We start from the raw sequence: 25,525 nt of genomic DNA on the forward strand, positions 1-25,525 counted from the left end.
CATCGTGTTAAATCAGAATCCTGAATTGACAGGGAAGGGAGTGTGGTACTTCATCCTGGAACACTCTCAGGCTTGATGCCCAAAACCTAAGAATGTGCACTGAGGAAAAAAACGGGGACTGACATGGAAGTTGCACCATGCTCTGGACAAGATTGTGACTTCAGTAGGCATGTGGTGATGTCGTGTTTTTAATTAAGGGTGGCAGCAGAAAAGCAAATACCCTCTCTCACTGTGCCTTTATGTTGGGAGAGTGGAAAAGGCAAGAGGGGGCCTGGTTTAAATAAATAAAGAAAAGGATCCTAAGAATTTCAGAAAGATCTCCATTAGAGCAGATGGCAAGAGAATAGAGAGCTGAAAAAGACGCAGCTGGTTTTTCTGTCATACTTGGAAAACTTCAAAGTGAAAACAACTCCAAAGCAGTGTTTCCTAGAAGCAGATAAGAACAGAGGAGGGAGCAGAGCTGCTCGCTCAGGCTGTGGATACCAGAGGGAGAGGCTTGAGCAAGCCAGGAGATTCTGAGAAAAAGAAACTGGGATAGACTGCAAAGCTCCAGCTGACTTTAATGCAGGCAGGAGCATTGCATTTATTAACAGTTGTCACTGATTAGAATAAAATCCAACTTACTGAGCTTGATGGTATTAAGCTGAAACGTGCCACTCTGCTTTCCAGTCATACAAATTGTCTTGGTTGCTTTAGAAATCTAGAGAATTAGCTCTTTCAAGAAACGAATGACAAATATTTCCATACTACCTATAGATAATAGCAAATTGCATTTGTACTGCAGCCAGCATGTTTCTTCTAAATATAGTGAAGGATCTTCTGTAATTTATGTAACTGCTTAGACTTGACAAGGAGCCAGTGCTAACAAACATGCTTTAATACTAGTATAGTACTTCTGGAGTTCTCTCGACTTGGGAATATAAATGCTGTAAAAAAATGTGTGGAACAGTGTAGCACAATTGCTCTAAAATTTAGGCTGTAGGTTGTGCAGGTGTGCAAGTCTTTTCTCAGTCGCAAGAACACAAGAGTGGCGGCTAAAGGAAAAAGAGGACAGGAGTGTGAGTCACACATTCTGCAAATCCAGGGAGGAACAGGGCTCTTCTAAATGTTATGATCAGGCAATTGTAACACAGTTATTTAAGGAAAATGCAAGATAATCTGTTCCACATCTAATTATTGGACTTCTCTTCCCACTCCATCTGTTCTGGTATCTTCTATACAAAACCTACGGGGATTCCTGTTGTTATTGCAAACTACTAGAAATGCAGTCCAACTGCAAGGAGAATGAGATTTTTCTTGATTAATGTTTTGATGTATTTGTCTCTAAAATACTGAAATTACAGTTTCCTATTGTTATGCCTCTACCCGCCCCTGCCCCCCCGGTAAATGTCATTATTTGTTCTCCATGATTTTGATGTACTAAATGTGGAGATTAAGTAAATAAATATTGACACAGTTCTTTTGAATATTCATATTATTATAGTAGAGGATTTCAATATCAGCTTTTCCATGTTTGTATTCATATCAAGTATATGCATGGTATTTATGATCTGTAGTCTACATTTTTATGTTTTGAAATTAACATCCTTCAATCACAAGACATTGGAGATGGAAAAGTTAGATAGGCAGAAGAATATTAATAATTCATGGAAGATAAAGTAATTCCAACTCAGCCCCTAATATTTCAATGAGGAAGGGTCTGATCTAATGAAGATTTGCTTACCTGTAAGTACAGGTAGGTTTATGTTTTTATTTTTAGTATTCTTATGTGAAATACATGCAATATATAGCTATACTTCTGATTGTAAATGAGGTATATATAATTATCAATATTAGGTAAGTAAATGATGGTTGACTTTTTGGATTGATTAAATGCCAGAGCTTCCATTCATTTCAGCAGCACCAGATTTCAATTTATTTTTGGTATTGACCTAGTTGGTGGAATCCTACATATATTTGAAATGTAGAAATACCTCATTTCACGGTATCTGATTTTATACAAAATGAGAATATGGAATTCTGTTAGCACGCCTTCATAGAACATTTATTTCTAGATGGATAATAATGGAAATACTAACTTCATGATCAAGCATACTGGAAATCATGGTTTAATTTGTAGGGAGAGAATTTATGACATGTTTTTTAGATGTCATTCTTGAGCACGGAGAGCTTAAACTGTACAATATATAGATAATTTGTATGTTGCAGTGAAGTTGCATTAAATGCCTCTGGGTTTGCTGAAACATCTACTGAAAAAATAAAATCAGAATGGAGTGCAAAATATTTGGTATGTCATTTTCTATACATATGTTGCTATGGAAGGCTAGACCTGGACCAATGCTTTCTTAGCACTTGTTTTACAACTGTTACACAGAGTACTTCTTGCTTAGTGCTGTTGAGTAGCCATAAGCTCTACACCAGTTCTTGCTACCTTTCCTTGTGGCTTCTGAAAAAACCCACATCTTTTGAGGATTTACCCATTTTTATTTGCCAAACATTCATGGGCGTGTATGGTTTGTGCTTTTAAAATCATTAATAAGTCAATGGAAGGTCTGACTGCTCCACTGGTATCTTAGTAATGTTTAAGAGGTATGAATTCAGTGCACTCTCCAAGTTTTAAAAGATGTGTGTGTATCAGTAGCTCTGGTTGTGATCCTATCAGCTCCCAAAGGAGCTGTGTCCTCATTCATTAGAGTTAGTTTGTATGGTGCCCTGGGGGCACAGAAGTCATTAGTGTTTTTCCTGTTGTCAGCAACTGGAGGCTGTGCCATGTCATATATGCTGGGCTTCTGCTTCAAGTTATTTTTAAAAATAAGTTGCCTGGATAGTAAGTTATCTCTTAGGATCGTGTTAATTTTCCGTTTGGGAAAATTTGTTGAAGTAATGATCTTATCTCTCCTTGACTATACTTTTGACAGACTGGAATCCCGATGGGTATCATAAGTCTCATTTATCGTAATACCATACTATAAAGAAGCAATGTTTGTTCTGCTGAGTGAATCCTGGGGAAAAAAAAAAAAAAACAAACAACTACTAAAATGCTGTATTTATTCACATTGCTTTTTATTTAAGAGGGGAGAATGTTTTAAGGTTCACCTCCATGAGTATTATTAGTGGAATGCTTCTAGAATAGCTTTTTCCTTAAGCATTTTGATATCAACACCTGCTGTTCAGAAACTCAGAATTATTGTACTTGCACTTGTTTTTAGCAGTTTATCTTAGGCATAAACAGAAACACATGACATTCTCTAATACCCTTTTATAGCTGTAACTAAACAAACAAAATGAGAAAAAATCTGATTCCTGTAAACTGATCATACTAAGAAGGAAAAAAGACTAATATTTATATTAAGTATTCAAAAAGATCTCAGGGGCTAATGTCATATAAATACCGAAACTACAAAATGTAGTGACTTGCAAGTGATTGATTTTTACGTGTCATTTATGGGGAAAAAAAGTTGTAGTGAAAGCAGATCTGGGGCATGATGCAATGGCGGCATCAGATATAAGGGAAGAAAGCTATTAATTTTTTTATGGTGTGCATTTCTGTAGTTAGGTGGTTTTTTTTTTTTTTATAAACTTAATTTCATTGTGCCGATCTTCCCATAAAGATGCATATAAGCAAGTGTAGGAAAGTCTTGTGCAAGTTGGGGTTTTTTTGGTAGTGGTGGGTTTTGGGGGTTTTTTAGTTTTTTGCAAGGCATAGGCAATAGAGCTGAAGAGATTTTTTTATTCAATATGAAAGCCTAGGTACTACCTCTGGCTCTAACCTGTTCATAAAACTGTTTTTTGAGCCACATGCTGAAGTAAATATTTCTGACAATGTTCAAAACTTCCACTGACAAATTAATAAAATGTACTGAAACAGTAGCGTCCCAGAAAAAGCTCATAGATGAACTCATGCAGAATTATCTCAGAATCCTTCCAGAGAGCCATTTCAAATGTGTCCTGCCTGGGCTTCCATCTTCTAGAGCTCTGAAGGAAAATGCTGTAAATGGAGATGACAGTGTGAGGTCTAAAGGCAGGGCGGCTGTGCATAGTGTGGTTGCAGTCCGTAATGAATTCAGCCAACGTGGGCAAAATGAAAGGGACAAAATGAAAGGATGTCATCCATCCTTGAAGGGATACTGTTGGCTCAAGCAGTGTCTGAAAAAAGCCGCGCTAAAAAGATCAAGGGAGGAGGAAGCCCAGAACTGACCCATCCCATCAGTTATATTGTTACTGTTCCCTGGCCAGATGAGACTACTCAACATTGGTGTAGAAAGTAAAGGTTCCTCATAGCTGAAAATGGTCAGACAGTTCAGGGATGAAAAAGCCAGCACAGCCTGTCCATAAACTGAAAACTCTCAGTGTAATGGGTGTAAGTAGTGGTGGGTGTGAATAACTCAAACAATGTCCCTTTGAAGTTCTCCCAAAGACTGTCCACGGCACAAGTTAAAACAAAAGCAACCATGTGCAATCTGAGGTGGATGTGGGTTGTCCGGTTCACAGTAATTTGTCAGTCGGATACTTTTATTCAGTTCTGATAGCCCTTCGGTTACTCTTCCACTGCTCCTGTTCTGACTGTGGACTGCTTCCTTGGATTGGAGGATTAAAACATTGTAGTAACATCTTTAGATAATAGAAAAAAGGGGAGAGACTTGAATATGGCTTTAGATTCTCTATATTTGCCTTTAATGAAGATTTTGGAAGAGCATGCTTTCAAGTCTGGAAAGTAATTAATTTCTTTAAGTATGCTCAATTTGTTCACAAAACATGTTTTAGGTGAGTAAGTTTTGTGACAGAATTGGGTTTTTCATGTAACGGTTCGTGTATTGACCCAAATCAGAGGAATTAATGTGCAGACGTTACACCTTTTTTTGTGTTTGTCAGTGATAAAGATAAGCACTTAGGGAGAAAATCATAGAAGTAAGACTTCCACAGATAGTTTTCAGGAGGCACAAAGGGAGAAATTGTGTGCTTAGATTTGACTGAATTTGAAAGCGCTCTTACTTGGAAAAGATGAGCAGTGACTGTTAACCATGGCCAAAGTTAACTGTGATTGCCAAAACTGCGATCCTCCCAGTCTTGGTTTCTGCAGTTTTTCTGCGAAGCTGCAGAAGAGCTTGGCGGTGGGGTTCAGGGGGAGTTGTTGGTAGAGGCTCCTCGAGTCCCCGTGTCATCTGCCCCCATTCTGGCTCCCGGGTGAAGCATGTCTCACTGGCCCCTGGGAGCGACCATAAGAGACTTTCTAATTACTTCCCCAAAATATCACTTTCACTGCTTAATCTATTAATTACGTGCCTTTTTTGTTAGAGACAGATCAGAGTTGGGTAAAGATGACAACCTTTCATAACTTTTGCAAAAACATCAGCGTCCCAGTGCATTGCAGTGGGCATGAAGCTACATGTATGCAGCTGAAGACGAACAGTGTCTGTTACATAGGGCCTTGGTTTTTAGATAAGTAAGTGTAGGAGAAAGAAAAACTTTTAGTAAAATGAGACATTTTGGATCATCTGCTCAGATGAAAACCTGTTTTCCTCCTCTTAGACAAGGGTAAAAGGGGCCAGTGAGGATCAGTGCCTTTTGGCAAAGTCTGTCTGCTGCTTGCACCTCCAGTACATAGGTAACTCCTGCTGGGGGAGCCAAAATTGAAGTTACAAAGGTAAAATACTGTTTAAAAATTATGAAGCTGGAATGAGCAAATGAATTTACAAGAAAGATCAGTTATCTTTATGCCAAAGATTTACAAGTAGTTTAAAACAATCCGTGTTTGACATGGTAAGTTGTCTTTATCATTAAAATGCTAATGAAATGGTAAACATCTGTTAAATTTATGAAGATAATGAAGCTTGTCAGCTACATCTTTCTTGTACCAGTGTTCCTGCTTAGCTCAGGTTTGCATACAGATTTGGTGGAGTGGCGGTGAGAATCTGTTTGACCTTTGGGAGCAATGCCAGTGTAAAACTGTGCCCTGTTCTATTTGATTTGATGATTTTGTCCTGAAGTGCTTCTACCTGTAGTTTAGGTCATCTTTATCTGATCATTCTTCCAGAGGCTTTCACAGGTGGGTCTGAAAATCAAACTTCAGTCAAACAGCGTCACTGGTATTTGATCGGCAATAGTTGAAGTAGTAAACTGCCAAACAGAAGTGAACAAATTTCTTATTATTAATGCCTCCACTAATCAGTCTGGTAGGTGTGTATGTTTTCTATTCTGTACGGACTCCAAATGTATCCTAGTCTACTGGTTATATATTATTCTGGTGGCAGAAATACCATGGACTGCAAAACTGCAGGCAGATTTCAAATGTCTTTGTCGTGTGAAATGATCTGTACTCAGCCAAGGAGTATAAAGAAGATTGCATTGTTTGCAGTAGGACGCTAATTGTTTTTTAATTTTTAAAACTTTTATGCCAAATGCTTTCTATACCTTGATTAAAGACAGCATCAGAAACCTAGCTTAACTCTGATTTTAACTGTCAGTCACAATTTAACTCTATTCTGTTATATTTTTTTTCTGTAAAATTTAGTTAAAATATGTAACCATGGCTTCATTGAAGTATGTGTATGTAAAGAGAGGATAGGTCTTTTTTAACTTCATGGATCTTTAATTGCTTATGAACTTCAAAGAGAAACTTGTAGCAGTTAGATTGATGATGGCACTTTATGGACTTTAGATAATTGAATACAACATAGCTGCTGTTTGAATACAACTCTGAAATCCAAATTATGGAAATCTACTGTTTCAGAACCAGCTAGTAGAAATAATCATCGTTTTTGCAGTTGAAGATATTTTCTTTGGATAAATCTTCTGACACGCTGCTTTCCTCTTGATGCATTTTTTTCATTATGGATATGAAGAAGAAACTGTAGGCATGTTAGCCTTTAGCTTTTTGACGTTTTTGACTCCACTTGAATAAGCTTTGACTTACAGTTAATTAAGCACAACTGTCAAAGAGTTTTATGGGCTTATGCAGAAACAAACCTTACATTTATGAAAGTATTGCGGTAGGAGAAAGGAGAGAATATTCTGGGAAAGTGTCTCAAGCATATTTTTCCTTTCAAGTTGTGCAGCTCAGTTGGGGTGGTGTTCGACAGTTCTCTCTCCAGTTCTTTCTCTGTCAATGACCCATCTTTGTGCAATCATCACACTTTTCCTATAGAAGAAACAGAGAATAGATTACAGCCTGCTATTCATCTACTCGACCATAATATAATGTTTACTGTGCTGCAGCTGTGATCAAAATGACTGTCTCTCCATCATCTACAAAATTTGAGCTCAGGGCTAGTTATAAGTGTTTGGTCGTTCAAAAAAATCCATGCAGCCCCATCTGGCTTCTGAACTCAGCTTTCCTCTTGGATACCGTAAGATGGATTTGAAATTGTGTCTGTGGAGGCAGAATGATGAGATGAAAAGAAGGGAAATTTCTGCTCTGCCTTCAATTTTGCGTGTCCTTAACAGGGAGAAAGGGAGATTCCTTAATGGAAGACTGGTACTCAGGCAGCCCGTATGGATTGCCTGGCATCTTGCAAGTAGATGTAAATGATTTGATTTTATGGGAGAAGAGAGGGAAAATTGCTTGTTTACTTTTCACCTTCCCCCCACCTTCCCCGACTGGGTTTAAAAAGCTCAGATGACTTCTATGAGAAAAAGCCTAGATATTGTGTCAGCTCTGCCTGAGACCAGAGAAACTCCTAAGAGGACTGTTATGCTCCTGGCTGATGTGCTGGCCACTGGTGGGTGGGAGAAGGAGGCAATTATGAAGAAATTCTGGCAGAGGTAGGAGAGGCAGACAGTGACTCACCTTCCTTCAGAGGCGTGGGACACCTGTGTTCCAGTGCCTGCTCCAGTTGGTGTTGAATTATTTATTCAACCCAGGAAGGAGAAACTGAGATTTTTTTTTTTTTTTTTGCATTTTTTATTTCAGTGAGGGAAATTTTATTTGAAATCTATTTTGTATGATTTCAGGAAAATAAAAATACTCCCGCAGGCATAGCTGGAAGCAGTGTACTAGGCACACTATTGTGTGAATAGGGCAGATAGCTAGTTAAAAATGAACATTTGGACATCTGTGCCTTCCCATTCCTTCGGGGTCTTGCTGAGGAACGATTCTCAAGTGTATACAGAAAGAATTTCAGCATGTAGATTACTGGGACGCTCTTGTTTGGAGAGAAAGATTTGGGCTCCAATTAAGAAAATGCTAGTTTGCATTGCATGTAAACAGTTGTGTTCATTTATGTGCTGCTGATTATTTAATTGTTGGCTGTTTTCTAGTATCTGCCTTGCACTGTAAAAAAAAAGGTGTTTTTTTAAATCTTAGGTGAAATGGTGTTTGTGCAGTGCCTGGCAGCTACTGTCAGAAGAGGAAAAAAATAAACACACAGGTCACCATTTAGAAACAAACCTCTGGATTTCAGCTTGCATGTGTTGTCTGTGCTAGCGGATCTAACAGGCAACCATGAACTGCAAAAGCATCTGACTTTTCATGGGCACCCATCCTGGCCTTTTTGGCACAGAAGAATTTTTCAGCTTTAGAAAGGATTTATTTGACCTGCCAGTGTGATTTATATACCATATGTCTCCTCTTCAGTGTCTGAGTATCCATGGCCATAGGGAAGTGCTCTGCCCCATCTGTAGTGTGCGGAAATAGGTTTCTTTTAATGATATTAACTCCTACGGAGCCACTTTATTACCCCCCTGTATTATTTTTTCTTGGCGGTTGTGTCAGCTATGCTGTGTGTGATGTAGAAAGGAGAATACTATGAATTCCTGGTTTTGTTTGCTCTTGGCAGGCACTACTACACTTCCCACCCTTGTGCGCGCACCTACCTTGATGATGCAGCCTTCCCTGGATATCAAACCCTTTATGTCCTTCCCTGTGGACAGCAGCTCAGCTGTTGGATTCTTCCCAAATTTTAACACAGTAAGTAAAGGTGTTTCCACATCTAGTTTCAGTGTATGCTTTCCAAGCTGGTTGTAATATCCAGTATTGAAGCTGCCTTAAAACAGTGCATCGCTTACGCAGTTCTAGAGAACCCTTTTTGTCTGTGCTGTGATGGTTGCTGTTCCCTGTGTGAAAGGCTTGGAGTGGTACCCAGCCTTCTCACTGTGAACGGGCTGATCCTTTTTTAACTTGCTCTGTTGGGGTGGTGTTTGCACACCAAAAAAAACCCCCCCACGATAGAGATTTGATAAGTGATAGAATCATTTTGAGCATTTGCCTGGGCATGTGCATTTCCATGTGCTGTAAAAAAGGAAAAAGCAAAAGCTAATGGAAAAACAGGTATGACAGGTAAGGCCTAGATCCTCCAGAGATGTGAATCAAGTCTATTACAGCCAGTGAAGCAACTGGAGGATCTTGTTAATTCTGTATAATAACAATAAAGTCTAAAATAGCTTAGCTAGCCAATGTGAAAAATGTGAACCTGCTACTTTTAGTTTATGGTAAAGCATCTTGGTTTTTTGAAAAAAAAAAAAAAAAAAAAAAAAAAAAAATTGCCAAAATGATGCTCAATGCTTCTGTAGTTCTCCATGTTTATCAGAGCAGCAATAACAAAAATACTCTCTTCTGTAGTTCTCATTTCTTTAACAGCTCATGAAATGGTTCTGAATGTTATCAAAATGCTTTTTTTGCTATCACGCTTTATCATTTGTTTAATTAATTATTATCTTAAATGCATTAGTACACCAAAGCCAATGTTTTGCATGTTGCCTGTCAGGTTTCCATGCGTGGAGGTAATTCAGCATGGAACGAGTCGGCAAATAGTAAGCTAATAGCATCAGGAAGGAAACTGCTCTAGGTCATTTCTGCCAAGTCAGCGAGTATGATCTGTTCGTACGTGACCGTTGCCTGACCTGTACAGCATCGCACTTGTCGCTGTAATTGAGGGGGGGTGGAAAGGGAAGCAGTGTCACCACCGCCAGACAGTGATCGGCTGAACCACTGCCAAGTGTCTCCTTTCACAAACTCACCTTCTGTCTGAAGTTAAAACATCAAGAGGATTTTTTTTCTTCATGACTTGCAAATATATCTTGCTGACAAGCCTTGTGCTACAGCACGCGGTGCTGTGGGATGGTTATGAGGTAACGTATCGGCCAGCTTCTTTCAAATGTCAGCAGCCCAATGCATATTATAAACAGTAGCAAATATTACTAATTCAATGCAAAACGTATATGTGAAAATTGTGCATTTATGAGGGAGATGTGGGGATGTGCAAGTGTATAGATTGGGGGGTACGTGCATGTGCATATGTACGAAGAGTTAAAGCTTAAAAAAAATCCAGGCATGTTTAAAGTGCAGGACCAAAACTCGATACAATTTTAAGAAAGCAGTGTGTCATTCTCATCTTCTAGGCATTATGCAGTTCATATTAATTTTCCATCCTCTTTCCAATACATTCAAGAATTTTATGTTATTGATTTGTCTGCTTTCCAGTTGCACTGTTTTTATAGGTGAGCTTTTTCACAGAACTGTGCATAAAGACTTGGAGAACCTTTTCTTTACGGATGCTGTAGTTGTGGAGTCAACCAACATTATTTGCTTACTGGTGGTATTATTGAATGTCTGAGTTGCAGTAGCCTCTAGAGACAGATTAATTTGGGCATTTAGACTGGTTTTGCCTATGTACACTAGCTTTCGTTTATCTGGGTTACATTCAGTTTGCCTAATTCCCGGAGTGTTTATCCTTCACACCTGTCATTCCTCTCCAAACTTCCATGGGTTTTATTAAAAAAAAGAGGCCTGGAGTAATCAGGACATATTGTTGACTCAGTGTCTACTTCCTCCCTTGGAATTCTTAATAATTATATACAATCATGCTGCTATGCACCACACACACCGCATGTTTAAACTCTTTTCTTTGGGGAACATTGGTTTAGTACTACTCTATTTCTAATTCACAGACTTTGCCATTTATCTTGCAGGTATTGATTTTCCCTAACAGTCTTTTACAATGGACTTTAAAGCTCATTGGAAAACTAAATCACTCATGGTTACCTACTGACAGGCACAGTGAACGCCAGCTGTCAGGCACTTTCTTTCTAACTTAGCACCACCTTTGCAAATGTAGATTTCTATGTTTGTGTATATATAATCTTTTTTCTTTTTCACTGTAAAGTGGGGGGGGGAGTATGTAAAAGTTTGTAAAAAGCCTTTTTCCAGAAGATAATTTTGAGTGAGTAGAAGTTAAATCCAGTTGACCCACAACGTATGCGTCATTCAAAGTGCCATAATTTTTCATCTTGTGCAGGAACAGTATATTAGAAGAGCTTTTGGTCCCTTCCCCCCAAAAAGCCATCATTTGCCTTATGGATCAGTCAGGAAGTCTATGCACTTCACTCACAGGAGGACTTGTCAAGGACTGTAGACAGTTGAAACCTCTAGTGTGCAGCACTCGATCTCTTTGCCTTCAGTAGGACTGAGGGGACCCTGCAGCAGGTGCCAGGGCTGCTGCTCACGCTTGCATGTGTTCACTGAAGGTGGCAAAAAGAAATGTGGTCTCAAGAGAAAACTTCTTTGGATCCACCTGTTCATTTTCAATGGTAGTCAGATATAGCAACATTTTTCTAAACCTTGCCAGGAGGTGGTGGTTTCTAACTTAATTTCAGTGGCCTGAAAAAAGAAAAGTTTCTGCTTGGGAGCTTGATACAGTAGCTACCAGGGCAGGAAAAACAAGGTAAAATGTATTAACTACAAACATGTTTAAAGGAACACCCCCTACAGTGTTTCCAAAAGAACGTCTGTTATTTATGGAAATATGTTTAGAATCTGGGGTAAACCCTTTCTTACATAGTTAACTTTGACAGTTTTCAGTTCTGAAAACGTCTGTGATGCTCCAGATGAAACAGCGTTCCCATTTCGTTTGTGAAAGTGTTCTGATCACTTCCTTCTCTCCACATGGGGTACTTTCAAATGAAGCACTGAGCAGACCTTGATTTTTTTAAAAGAAATGCCTACCCCAAGTATATCTTATTTTCTTGATGGAATTGTGTGATTTAGTTTAAAATGCCTCCCTTCTGTTTCTCCTAAAAACATTAATAGTTCTAAAGATGCTGTGGATGTATGTATAGTACTTACCAATTCATGCCCCAATTACATTTGTCTTTGTTCCTTAGGACTTGCTTATTATATAGGAAAAATTAACTGGGGAATGATTGCACTACCGCCTTGGATGCATGCCATTATGCCTTTATTCAGTTTTTGTTTCAACACATCAGCCAGAAAGGGATCTTCTAAGGGCAGAATGAAGGATTCCAAGCAGAGAGGTATTGCAGAATAGGTGCTCTCTTCTTTCCTGGTCTTTTCACAGCACCAGCAAATAGTTTTGTCAGAACAGGACAGGCATGATTAGACTGTCCCAGCCTGAACCTGAGTTGCTGCACAGAAGGACAAACCTTCCCTCAGAAGTGCTGCAGCAGCAGATCCAAAGGTGACATCATGTTTGTCCTGGCATCAAGTTCTAAAAGCTCTTGCTCAGTTACTCATACCCCTCTGTCTGAAACGCATAGCTTGAATCAAATTCTTGGCTGGTATTACTTAGAATGTTCTTGTTTATAGCAGAATGGGAGACAGCATTATAGGGACTTCCCAAACTGGTACCTCCAATTTGGAACGGATGCTGTACAAAAAGGTATTGTTTAAGCAGAGCTCTTTTTTAGCACACTAAAATGACTCTAATGATTCCTTAACATGTAACAACTTGCATATCGATTACGTTTAAAGATCTGTAAGACTTCAAAGTCAAGTGCATAAAGTCAGTGGAAATCAAAGTTAAGATTACTGTGGTCCCCATTGTAGGTTTATTATAATGTAATCTTGAATTTTACACTTGCTAGTTTCCACCATACAGCTTCACCTTCTGTACTTTTCTTTCTCTACAACCCCCTGATTCTTTGTCTCATGTCATCCGTCTTTTGTACTGAATAAGGAAAGGATGCTTTGTGATCACATCGTGGTAGGTTATAGCGATGCGTGCGCTAGAGTGGCTGAAAGCCAGGATTTATCTTGCAAGGCAAACTTAATGATCACTGTCTGCATCTCCCTGTAAAGGATTTATACTCCCCAGGAAAAAAAAAAATCTCAACGCTCCAACACGTTCTACCTCATCCTGAAGTGAGAGCAGCACTACATGATTCAAATTTAGTCAAAGTGGTACAGCCAGGGACCCGTCAGTCTGCACAAAAGCAGTATCAGCAACTTCGCAGATTCTATCATCATAGAAAATAATCAGCAATTCATATGCTTCCTTCTGAGTTTGTTATGGCCTCAGGGGTAATCAAAGATTATAGAATCTCTTGTAGCTTTCACATTAGTGAAATATTTTCCATCTAACTAGCCCATGATTGGTTTCTAAATGCTGGTTCATACCTTCATATTTTAGAGGACACATGGGTTAATGTGGCCTAGTTACTGCTTCAGTGTCTATTTCTCTGCAAGTAGGTTTATGCTGATTCTTTATATTAGAGTTCTCTCAGTCCCCTCGTGAAGTGGATCAGAAGTATTTTACATCTGCCAGGGAAGGTGAGCCAGCTGGAATGGGCTACAGGAAGGGAAAGAGGAGCTGACTAGTAACTTAGTCAGAAATCTCTGTCTCTTCTCCAGCATTAGCCCTGCCTGGACTAAGTATCCCTGGCCTACCCCCAAGACAACTACTGGGAGGGACTAATTTGCTCTTTCCTCTTCTGCATTTTCAGTTATGTCCCTCATTTTTATCTGCTACCTATCTAGCTCTCATTTGAAGGGCCCGGTAATCAGCCAAGGCAGGAGTGGAGGTCTGCACTCCTGGAGTGCAGTGGAGGATAAGAGCGCAGGGCGCTCGCATCGCCGCCTTCACTCGCCGCTCTGCGCCAAGTGCCTCTTCTGCATTTGGCACGGCACTGCGGCTCGGGAGCTTTCTCCTTCCTTAGCGGCGTCTGAATTCAGCCACTTACCGCCCTGCTCTAGTGCCAGAGTACGCTCTGGAGCTCAGGATTGTATACAGGAGGAGCAAATTATAGATGCAGCCAAGTGGATGTTGCCAACCCATTATCTATGGTCCTCTTTAATCTAAGCAGCCTGTCCGTGTGCTCTGATTTCCCCTTTTCCCTTTCGTGAAGTGCTGGAGGGAAGTGACCTGCTCTGCTCCTCTCCCTCTGAAACACTCTGCTCCAGACAGCAGGTGGTTTTGTAAGAGCTATACTTCACACTCATTAACGGCACAGAAAGGAAATTTAAGCAATTAACTTAGAAGGAGAGGTGTTTTGTGGGATAGCTGGGTATTTTGTTTGGGGTTTTTGGTTCGTTGTTTTTTAAATCAAGAAACGGCAAGATTTTTTTCTTACAGACATTTTATACCCTTTTTTTATAGTTGTGCAGGCACAAAAAGCACTTCAGGTTTGCCTTCTATTCCTCTGTCAAGCACGTAAAAACATTCCTATTTCACTTTTAGTTATTATGGATATAATAGTTCGTGTTTTCTAAGTCATAGCCGGAATCATCCAAACTACAACATGAGGCATCAGCCTGTTACCTTTTATAAAGGGAATAAAAGAGAATAATAGGTGGTTTCCCAGATACTTACAGGTGAGGAAAGCAGAGGTTTCCACATAATAAAGCCCAAATTCTGGCAGCACAGACCTCTGCTCTGTGGCTTTCTCCTCTGACTCTCTCCTCTTGCAGTACCTGGCTGAAGAGCCCCTTTACCCTCCATGTCTTCCTCTTTTCAGTTTTCTGTAGTCCCTTTTCTTTGTGTCCTTAGGCTTTTTGTACCAAGCCAGGAATTCCTCCTTGTCTTTCTATGGCTTTGATGCAAACCAACAGAGACCTCTTTCAGCTGCAGTAGCAGGTTTTGGAAGAATTCTTCTCAGCCTTTGGAGGCCCTGAAAAATGCTTGTTTAAGGTAGTATATTTTTCCCACAAAATACTTGATCCATTTCAGCTTAAGCTTTCAAAAAAGATTGAGCTTGAAGCAAACACCTGGTAAGATACACAGTGTTAGATATGGGGAAAAAAAAAATGCTGCCAAAAGCAGGGAGTTTTCAATCAATTTCTGAGAGCTTTTACAGTTTGTGGTATTTTAACATAAAGATGCAGGTTCCCTAATTCCTGTCAGGAATCTCTTGAAAGAGCAACTCTGTTAAATTGATGAGCCTAAATAAGTACTTTTCTGCCTTGTTTCTAGCCTTTAATAGATATTATTCTGAGGGAAAAAAAAAATCTCAATTAGAATAATACAGACTGGCTTTAAGGGGGAATCTCTTGAAATATTGTTTAAAGTTTCCTGTTGCTTTGTATTTTCTCTAACAAGAATTGGATGGATGAGCTTCCTCCTCTCAGTTTCCAGATCAGCAGCCAGATAGGAGGAAGTGCACTGGTGAGAAACAGAAGTCACCAGGTGCAGTAGCCTGTCCCTACCACTTTACAGGAGCTCAGCATCCACAGTATGGTTTTTGAAAAATGATTCCTAAATTGCTGCAATACATCCATTACTGTGCATACAAGTAATTAGGTCATCAGCCTAATTCTTTAAAGAAATAGTTTCTGCATACAAATCCTACTGTTTGCTGAGTCCTCCAGAAAATTTATTCCTTGGCTATGTGTTTCATCTCTGTCTTTACCGAAAGCTTGGAGTTAGTCTCTCCAACACTTCAGCGGTATTTATTTCTTTTACTGGTTAGCATAAGGAGAAGCTAAGAAGCCTTTATCTTCATTGAATTGCTTTCTTCTCGATTTAGTAGTACGTTCATGACACAAGGAAGCTGGTTAAAGGGAGGGGGTTGTTAGCCATAAATACTTTAGGCATTAGACCACTGAAGGATATTTTGCAAATAGACTGTAAGGAAAACGTCTTCCCTCAAAGCAAGCAGTTGCAAAAGTGTAGTTTAAGACAAATTAGGTACATGTGTTGCACCACTGTGCTTATAAAGGATTTGCTACTTTCTAATGATGTCTTGTCCTAAGCAAAATTCTAGAGCGCCTTTAGAGAAATCTAATTCTCCATGTATCTGATGAATACAGAAGTGGCTGCTTTTGCAGCATCCTGGCTGTATGTGGCTGGCTTTCCTGCCCTCCCTTAGACCTTCATCACATTATTACACAAGAAACTAAGAATTACTGCAAAAATTATTAATTAATAAATTATAAGAATGCAGCTAAGAATTAATTCTTGTTGTTCTCTTTCTTTATGAATGTGGATATAGCTAGTGGTCCTTTAATCTAGATACAGTCAATTTTATGACAACTTAAAAGTTCTGTATGGCAATTTAAAGTCATAGTGTGAAACCTGCCTTTCTTTAGCATACCTGAAAACCAATGTTACACAGGTTTGAAGCACTGACCAGCTCATTTCAACTGCCAGAGCAAGGTTGATTTGAAGATCTGTGCCTTTCAAACCAGTCTTCTCTGTATTCAATCTGTCTGGTCTCACAGTAGCGACACCACGAACTGCAGCTCCTTCCCCAAGTTAACACTAGGGAAAGAGCATCATATTTCTTGCTCATGTATTTGTTAGAAGAGGCAGGTTTCTACCTGGCTTTGTGTCTCATTTACTTAGATTTAAAAAAAACAACAAACCACCAACAAAAAAAACCCACAACAGACTTTGATGCTACATTGTTTCAGGACTGGTTTAATTAGAAATGGAACATTCCTTTAAAGATTTGTATCTAAATACAGCGCTTTTTAATCAAAAGCATTTTAAAGGCTGTTTGTGTATTGTGTGGTACTGATCAAAAAAAAAAAAAACCCAAACCCAAACCAGAAACATAATTATTGGTTTTTAAATGAAAAGCCTATTATTCCTTACTTCCTGTGAAGAGTAGATGACAGCTGTCAGCTAGCATACTTATGCAACTCTTGGTTCTGATTTGCTTCTCCTTTATATTCAAATGTATATATACACATCTAATTTATCCTCTTTTTAGATTTTTTTTTTCAGCATGTGAAAGGTAATGATATTAATTAATTTCAGAAGACTAGGCTGCTTATGTCTGTCTTCTCTCCTGCTCACATAATTAATCAAGGCCATGAATTTGTCCCTAACCTCTCTTTGCATGGTTCAGAACTGTAGAGGAAATTCAAATCTACATAATGGCATACCATTTGTCTTTGTGGTGTTGGTGTTCTGGAGCAGGCTGGGAGCAAGAAGACTGTCAGCAAAACTTAGAGCAGACCCTTAAAAAGAAAAGGGTCATATATAAGGACCATCTCAAAGATGAACGCAAAAATCAGGAATCTTGTTTACCCCACATGTTATCTAAGGTGCTTTTCTGACTACAAACTCCTAGGCTTGAGTCTTTTCGCAGGATTCCACTGAAAGGTAATTTTTCATATTATTTTACCTAGTCATATTATTTTACTGTCAGGTGGTAATAGGTAGTGTAACAAGAATAGCTTTGCTCTCAAAGTATGTTGTTGGTTTGATTTTCAGCAAGTCTCATACTGTAGTCTGTTTTTATTTTTTGCTGGATCTGGAGGCAAGATGGTTTTGGTAGTGTTTTTTTGTTGAGCTGAACACAGCTGAGTGTTCTGAATAGCAGCAGCCTGAATAATGAATAGCAGGTATATAGCATCTTCCATCAGATGATTCTGAATGGTTATAAATGTGTTATTTAGACCTTTCAGCCTTTTTGTAAGGTTGCATATATTTTTATCCCCATTTTACAAATGACTAATATAAGGCTCAGGTGAAGAGACTCAAGAACAGTTAAACGTGCGAGCCAGCAAAGCCACAAAGGGAAGGGAAATTGTCATATTTCTTGAGTCTTAGTTTAATCACTGAGTTTGTACTTTGTTCTTTTTCTAAAGTTTGGTCTGTAAAAGTTCATCTTACAGATGCAAAGTCTTGTACTATGGTAGGGGAGTAATCTGGATGGATAAAAAAAAAAGCTGCTGATCACTTAAAGCTGGTTCAGTTTAGTATTAAAAAAAAAAAAAAGCATTAAACGTCAGATACTTCCTTTTTTCCTCATTCTCCATTTGCTTGGAGGGGGGGGGTATTCTCTTTTATCCCAAAACATTTTCAGCAGCTTTCTGTTTCTTTATTTTGCCTATGAAAATCTCCAATCTTGTCTGGAGCAGAAAATTTGACATTTTTCTACCATAAGGGTTAAATCTATTGTTGATGTTCACATTACAAACACAATCCTTTTATGTATTTCTATCCTCACTTCAGAATAAGTCTTGTGAGAAACTGAGACCAGATTCAGAATTTTTTTTTGCTGTGGTGCCTCACCAATTCTTTCTTTCTTTGGGTTAGGTCTTTTTACAGCAATCAAATATTAAATTTTAATAATCTTTTACATGATAATTTCTAAAGTAGCAGTGGTATTTAATTTTCAGAACACTCTTTCTAAGGCTCACCTAATTACGATTTTCTAAACCAGAAATTATTTTTAACATGCAATAAATATATCCGTGGATGAAGGGAAGGAAAGGCAGAGGAAATACTCCCAGCACGGAAAAATAATAGTAAAAAGAATAAAAAGGTGTTTTCTCAATTATCTTTTGATCTCTGTGCTTAATCATATCATGTTATATGAGGAGAAGAGAGGGATAGGAGAGAGTAGAGTTATTTACCTGATTATTATTGGTTTTTTAAATATCAGAGTTTCTTGATTTAAGCCAGAGAAATGCAAAGACCGAGGAGGACAGAAGAGCAAAAGATTAGAAAATCCCTGATTTTATTTCAGTTGGACAGCGTAGAATGTTTTTCGTTTTGCTTATATTGGTCGTAACCATGATTTTGGATGCCAGGTGCCCACCAAAGCCGCTCTATCACTCCCCCTGCCTCAGCTGGGCAGGGGAGAGAAAGTATAATGAAAGGCTCATTGGTCGAGATAAGGACAGGGAGAAATCACTCACCAATTACTGTCATGGGCAAAAGAGACTCAACTTGGGGAAATTAGCTTAATTTATTACCAATCAAATCAGAGTAGGGGAATGAGAAATAAAACCTAAATCTTAAAAACACCTTCCCCCTGCCCCTCCCTTCTTCCTGGGCTTAACTCCACTCCCGATTTTCTCTACCTCCTCCCCCTCCAAGCGGCGCAGGGGGACGGGGAATGGGGGTTGGGGTCAGTTCATCACACGCTGTCTCTGCTGCTCCTTCCTCCTCAGGGGCAGGACTCCTCACTCTTCCCCTGCTCCAGTGTGGGGTCCCTCCCACAGGAGACAGTTCTCCACAGAATTCTCCAATGTGAGTCCTTCTCACAGGCTGCAGTTCTTCACAAACTGCTCCAGCGTGGGTCCCTTCCATGGGGTGCAGTCCTTCAGGCACAGACTGCTCCAGTGTGGGTCCCCCACGGGGTCACAAGTCCTGCCAGAAAACCTGCTCCAGCGTGGGCTCCTCTCTCCACGGGGCCACAGGTCCTGCCAGGAGCCTGCTCCAGTGTGGGCTGCCCATGGGGTCACAGCCTCCTTTGGGCATCCACCTGCTCCGGCATGGGATCCTCCCCGGGCTGCAGGTGGATATCTGCTCCACCGTGGACCTCCATGGGCTGCAGGGGGACAACCTGCCTCACCATGGTCTTCACCACGGGCTGCAGGAGAATCTCTGCTCTGGCACCTGGAGCACCTCCTCCCCCTCCTTCTTTGCTTACCTTGGAGTCTGCAGGGTTGTTTCTCTCACATATTCTCACTCTCTCTCTGGCTGCAGTTTCTTTTGTGCAGGGTTTTTTCCACCCTTCTTAAATACGTTCTCCCAGAGGCACTACCACCATCGCTGATGGGCTCGGCCTTGGCCAGCAGCGGGTCCATCTTGGAGCCAGCTGGCATTGGCTCTGTTGGACATAGGGGAAGCTTCTAGCAGCTTCTCACAGAAGCCACCCCTGTAGCCCCCCCGCTACCAAAACCTTGCCATGCAAACCCAATATGTTAATTCTGCTGATAAGGCTGGGATTCATCATTGGCCTCGTGAGCTTGGTCCAATAAAGTCTTGCAAATTAGACTTTCTAAGTGAAAACCCTACTGAAAGCTGTCTCTGCTTCTAACATAAGATTCCCAGGTTGGTGCTACTTCAGCCAGCTCCCTCTCCCAGGCTGGGTCAGGACACAGCCTGTTGGAGAGACAAGTGATAGTGAAATTATTTGTGCTAGCACACGAGTTGGATAAATGGGCATGTCAGTAAAGATTTAGGGCTGCGTTTCCCATGTCAATGCTGAGGCAAGAAGATTAATGCATTTCTTGTTAAAACAAAAAAGATCTAATTAAGTAGGTAAAGAGAAAGTATATTTGAGCGTATTGTTCTAACTTTTCGTACCTATGTTTCAATGGGATACTGAAAATCTGAAAAGGAGTCAGAGAAAACCTACCAAATGAATCAAGGCTTTTATAGTGAGAGGCTTAAGGAACATATTTTATCAAAGAGAAGGTTAAGAGCTGATCTGATTGCAGTGCCTACACATTCAGAAGGTATCTGAGATTAGGGTGACCTTTAATAGAGAAACACAACTAGATTGAGTGGTTTATAACAGACATGGTAAGCATTGGTTCCCCAGTGATGTAAATTAACTTAGTTGGAAACTTTTAAATCAAGCTGTTGAGGTTTCTTCCTGAAATTTAGGCTCCAGTTGACCAGAAATTATTGGACTTTCATAATAGGAAGGGCCGAAACACTCCAGTGAATGAAATCGTGTCATGAATTTTTCAGGAAATCAGATGTAATGGTTCCTTCTGGCCTAAAACAAATCTGTAAATTGCTGCAGACATCACTTTCATTCTTCTGTGTGATTGTGAATGCAGACATGCAGAGAGAATCATCCCCTTTTACATTTTTCCATGCAAGCTGTACTTTAAAAGGGGAACATGCAAGAGGGTAGCACACCAAGTGGCTCTGCATTATGCCATAGTACTGGAGATAAAAAAGTAGGGAGGGAGGCCTAACTGCTAGTGGCCAGAGACAAAAAATTGGTCTCCCAAGTCCAGGACTCCAGCCCTGCAACTCTGTTAACAGAAATAATGTGGAATTTACAAAAATAAAATTAACTGATTCTTGTTCTCTAAAAGAAAAATGGGGTAGCTGAACTTATTAATATTTCACCTCTTTTAAGACATAAAAGGCTGTTCCCAGCTCTGGGTGCCCCTTTAGTTGTCTTGTACTTAAAATGAAGTAGGAGTGTAAACTCCAAAGGTGTGTCTTTTCCTTTTTTATTTTTCAAGTACTCACTGTTATTTCAACAACTCTTCATGGATAGCTGTAGTATCTGACCTGTTAGCAAGTGAATTACAGCAAGATTTTTGTTTTGTTTTAAAATGCCTCCAGGCTGATTTCTCTGACTAGTAGTAGTGTGTGGAGGTCACAGCTATCACAGCCACTGTTTTCCTTGGGGAAGCTGGAGCTTGCTGCCAAATTGATCAAGAGGGGCAGGGACAAACACAGTGAGAAGTTGCATTCAGAGAGACTTGCCTTCAGAGTACAATGTTGTTGTTGTATTTTAGGAACCACGTGGAAGGGAAGGGAGGTATTAGTCCCTGTAATCTGAATTCTTTCTTAGTGGATGCTTATGTCTTTCTGCACTTGGAGAAAGACATCTACTCAGAATTTAAAAAAGAAAAAAAAAAAGTAAAATGTTGTAACCTGAGTGTGGTTGGATTTGATTTCAGTGAGAGCCAGATTTCATGGTCTATGCAAATGTGCAATATGTAAGTACATTAAGAGAGTCTGTTAAACAGCAAAATGTGATTAAAGCAACCCTTAGTTAGACCACAGGATTATGGTAAAAACCCCTATAATGTTATAAATTAATTATTCTTTCTGTTCTAATTAAACAGTTGCACAAGCCTCTGGATCAGCTGCTGGGAATCTGGCAGAAGCCCTCCCCTGGCTTGGTTATTGGGCTTTTACATCTGCCTGGTTTTTTTCAAACCCCAAAGTATTGTGAAGAGCATAGAGATAGAGGTGTGGGGAGGTGGTGTTGGGAACTGCAGGCTTACTGTACAGAAATACATCTCAGTGGCAACACACTCTGTGCTAGTTAAGGAGGGCCAATACGCGGGGAGCATTGGCGGCATTCCCACAAGAAAAGGAAGTTGTGCACATCATAGAATCATTTAGGTTGGAAAAGACCCCTAAGATCATCAAATCCAACTGTTAACCTAACACTGCCAAGTCTACCACTAAACCATGTCCCTAAGTGCCACATCGACATGTCTTCTAAATACCTCCAGAGATGGTGACTCCACCACTTCCCTCCGCAGCCTGTTCCAGTACTTGACAACCCTTTCGGTGAAGAAATTTTTCCTAATATCCGATCTAAACCTCCCCTGGCACAACTTGAGGCCGTGTCCTCTTGTCCTATCACTTGTTACTTGGGAAAAGAGACTGACACCCACCTTTCTACAACCTCCTTTCAGATGGAGCTGACTCAAGTGTTCCTGGTGATGCAAAATAAGCAAGGAAATGTATAACAGTATAGCACTGATTTGAACGGTAAATTACAATTAGCATTAGCCAAATCAGAAATATGTTCCCCGTTGGGACAAAAGCAGCACGAACATGGAGAGAACAGATTCTTGCTAGTTTGTGTTGGCCGAGTCTGCCAAGTATTGCATCACAATGTTAATGTTCTGATTTTACGCTGGGCATTTTAAGTACGTGCTCTGTTGAGTATGTGTATTCACTTGTGTCACTCTTTCAGTCATCCTAATATGTACAGTTATGGTAGGAGGCTGTGTATAGATGGCAGAGTTCACAATAAGATTCAGCGTATGGTCACTGTCCATAGTGGCAGTGTGCTCAGCTGTCCTGACAACTGGAGCTCAAACACAGGAGTAGTTCAGATAGGCCTTGTGATCTGGAAGGATGTTGAAAAGATCTGATCTACAGGATATCTGTTGCTGTTTGCCTACTTATAATTAATAATAATAATGGCACACAAATAAGAAGTGTTGTCCAACAGTTTAAAAAAAATCCCAGAATTTAATTTAGATGCTGCTCCTGCATTTTTAATTTATATATGCCACTGTTTTCTCCCTTTGCTGGGGGAGACATTGGATTATATTATCAGTTTGTTCCACATACAGTTTAAAATTTTGCTTTATCAGAGTAGAACAACGCAGTATGCCGTAGGGCCACTCTCAGTGTTTTTTCAGAAGGTTCTTAATGCCCAGTGGTTAAGTGATACTCAGTTAAATCTCTTATACCCACTTACCAATATTCTGTTTACAAATGCTTGTCTAACAGACAACTCTAGATTTGACCCAAGAGTTATATCATGATGAGAGGTAACTGAATTGAGGGCATAAATTCCCAGTCACAATTTTAATCCTTACTCATATTTAAGGCTATGCTGCTGTTATGAGAAGACAGAGGTTTTGGGTGTAGATTTTTGTTGGAGTGGTAGAAATAGCATGTTATGACGCTTAGCATGCTTCAGTAGCTAAGCAGATCAGGAAGAGAAGGAAAGCTTAGAAATTAGGTTATTAGATAGAAATGGCAAATGTAAATCAGCACACTATCACTAGCTCAGATGTGTAACCAGCAATTTACACCTGGATACTAGGCAAGCACCAAAAGCTTCAACACAGATAAGCATCTGGGTTTATCCAAACTTTTAAACTGGAGATTGCACCTGAGCAAAAACTAATACAAACATTCTGGATTTCCAACATCATAAAAAGCAGCTTTTCTTGCAATGTAGTGTTACCTCATTTAAAGAAAAGGCTTACAAATTACACCTAACCTTTTGGTTTGTAGCAACTTGGCTCTTGACAGGACTAGTGCAATTTATTTCTGAGACTCACAAATTGGTGTTTGTACTGTCTGCTATGTGTAAAGAGATCTTTTAATATAACAAGAATTTCAGTTTTACTGAAGGAATTCTCCTGATGCACTTGCTCAATTTTTTTTCTCCTTCCTATGCCTACTTTGATGTTTCTTAGTAGTCTTGTTCAGTTCCCAGAAGGCACCAGAAGAATCTGTGGTACCATGACATACAGCAGGGCAGGGAGAGTTTCTGGTAGCAAGCATTATAAGGCAATTCAAGGATGAAATTGTTGAATTACTGATGATAATATATAACAGCTCATATAAAACTGCTTTTGTACCTGAGGACTGAAGGGTGGCAAATGTGATGCAAGTTTTTAAAACCCATTCCATGGAGAATGTAAGCTATTGGGTGGCATATTTTTGCCAGGCAAATTAATAGAAACCTTAATAAGAATAGTATAAGAGGACACCTCATACTGTAGACTGTCTGTAAAGCATCAACATAATTCCTTTTTAAAGATAAATCCTTCTTTACAAACCTGTTTGTAGGTGTCAACAAACATGTGAATAAGGATGTTTTATGTGACATATTTTGAATTACCAAAAGGGTTTTCACAAAACCAGTTGGCAAAGGTTTTTAGGAAAACTAAATTGGCATAAGAGGATCCTGATATGCCAAAAAGATGCTTGTGAGTTGAGCGAGCTGAGGAAGTTTGCTAATGGTGAAGTTCTTCAAGGTAGTGAGGACAAAGAAAGACCAAATCATTGTGAAAGACCTTAATGAGACTGAGAAGCCAGACAATAAATGGTTGGTGAAATTCCATCTAGATAAATGTAAAGTGATGCACGTGCAAGGAAAACTTCACAAAACTTCATGTAGAAAGTAATGTGCCATGAATTGGCCAATAGCACTTGGGAGTGAGATCACAGGTTTATAATAGTGTTTCCATGAAAACATCAGCTCAGGGTTCAGTACTGACCCACCCTGAGTATTGTATATGGCTCCTGTCCATGTCTTCAAAATATTTGATTGTATTTGTTAAATTGTAGTAGAATTGAGAAAGGCAAAAAGGGTGCTCAAAGGAATGGAACGGTTTCCATGCACAGAATGACTGAGCAACACAGAGATAACTTGGGATGTGGTACAGGTCTTATAAAATTGAGTTGCATGGAGCTACGTTTAACCAAAAAGAATTGTTTCTTGACACAGCAGATTGTAGGCATTGGAACTCAATGCAGAGTGCAAACTGTTTTACATCAGTTCAAGGAGTGACTATGCAAGAAAAGGTCACTGGGATTTACCAAATACACAGAAAATACCTGTCTCTGGAAAATTTTTGGTGGAAAAATATGTCAACCTGTTGAAAATAGTTAGGGGAAATATGACGTATGTTTGTGCTCCTCCTGTTTCTTCTCTTGGTAACTACATATGATTGTTTGGGGGGGTAAAATGATAGGCTAGATGGAGCTTCAGTAGAGTTTAATGGTTCTTCTATGCTTTTGGGTTGTCTGTTGCTGCATTTGCATTTTTTAAGTGCTTTGAAAATCATTGTTGTCAGTCTCGCTCACTTTGATAGTTTGGGTGGTTTTAAGGAGATTTGTTGCAAAAAGATAGTACCTTCAACTTTGTTGGAAAGACATTTTTAAATTTAATTTTTTATTAAACCAATTGAAATAGGAGAACAAGACTGAAAGGTTTTTAAACTTAGTTATGGCTACCAGAGAGTTGTGGTTTAACCCCAGCCGGCAACTAAGCACCACGCAGCTGCTTGCTCACTCTCCTACCCCCTGTGGGATGGGGAGGAGAATTGAAAAAAAGTAAACCTCATGGGTTGAGATAAGAACAGTTTAATAACTGAGAT

The 25,525-nt window shown here is 39.6% G+C and overlaps 1 protein-coding gene across 8 annotated transcripts in view; it reads left to right on the forward strand.

The window, feature by feature from the left end:
* ZNF385B (zinc finger protein 385B) overlaps window positions 1-25,525 on the forward strand; it is a 175,978-nt gene that overhangs the window by 107,169 nt on the left and 43,284 nt on the right. For 7 of the 8 annotated variants that reach the window (XM_030017510.1, XM_030017509.1, XM_030017512.1 and 4 more), the window contains one exon: window positions 8,775-8,905. The exons of the other annotated variant lie outside the window; for it this stretch is intronic. In XM_030017510.1, coding sequence (XP_029873370.1) covers window positions 8,775-8,905 — 131 coding nt within the window. The remainder of the gene's footprint in view (window positions 1-8,774; window positions 8,906-25,525) is intronic. 8 annotated transcript variants of the gene reach the window in all.

This window comes from Aquila chrysaetos, chromosome 6 (assembly GCF_900496995.4).
Source record: "Aquila chrysaetos chrysaetos chromosome 6, bAquChr1.4, whole genome shotgun sequence".
Taxonomy (NCBI): Eukaryota; Metazoa; Chordata; class Aves; order Accipitriformes; family Accipitridae; genus Aquila; species Aquila chrysaetos.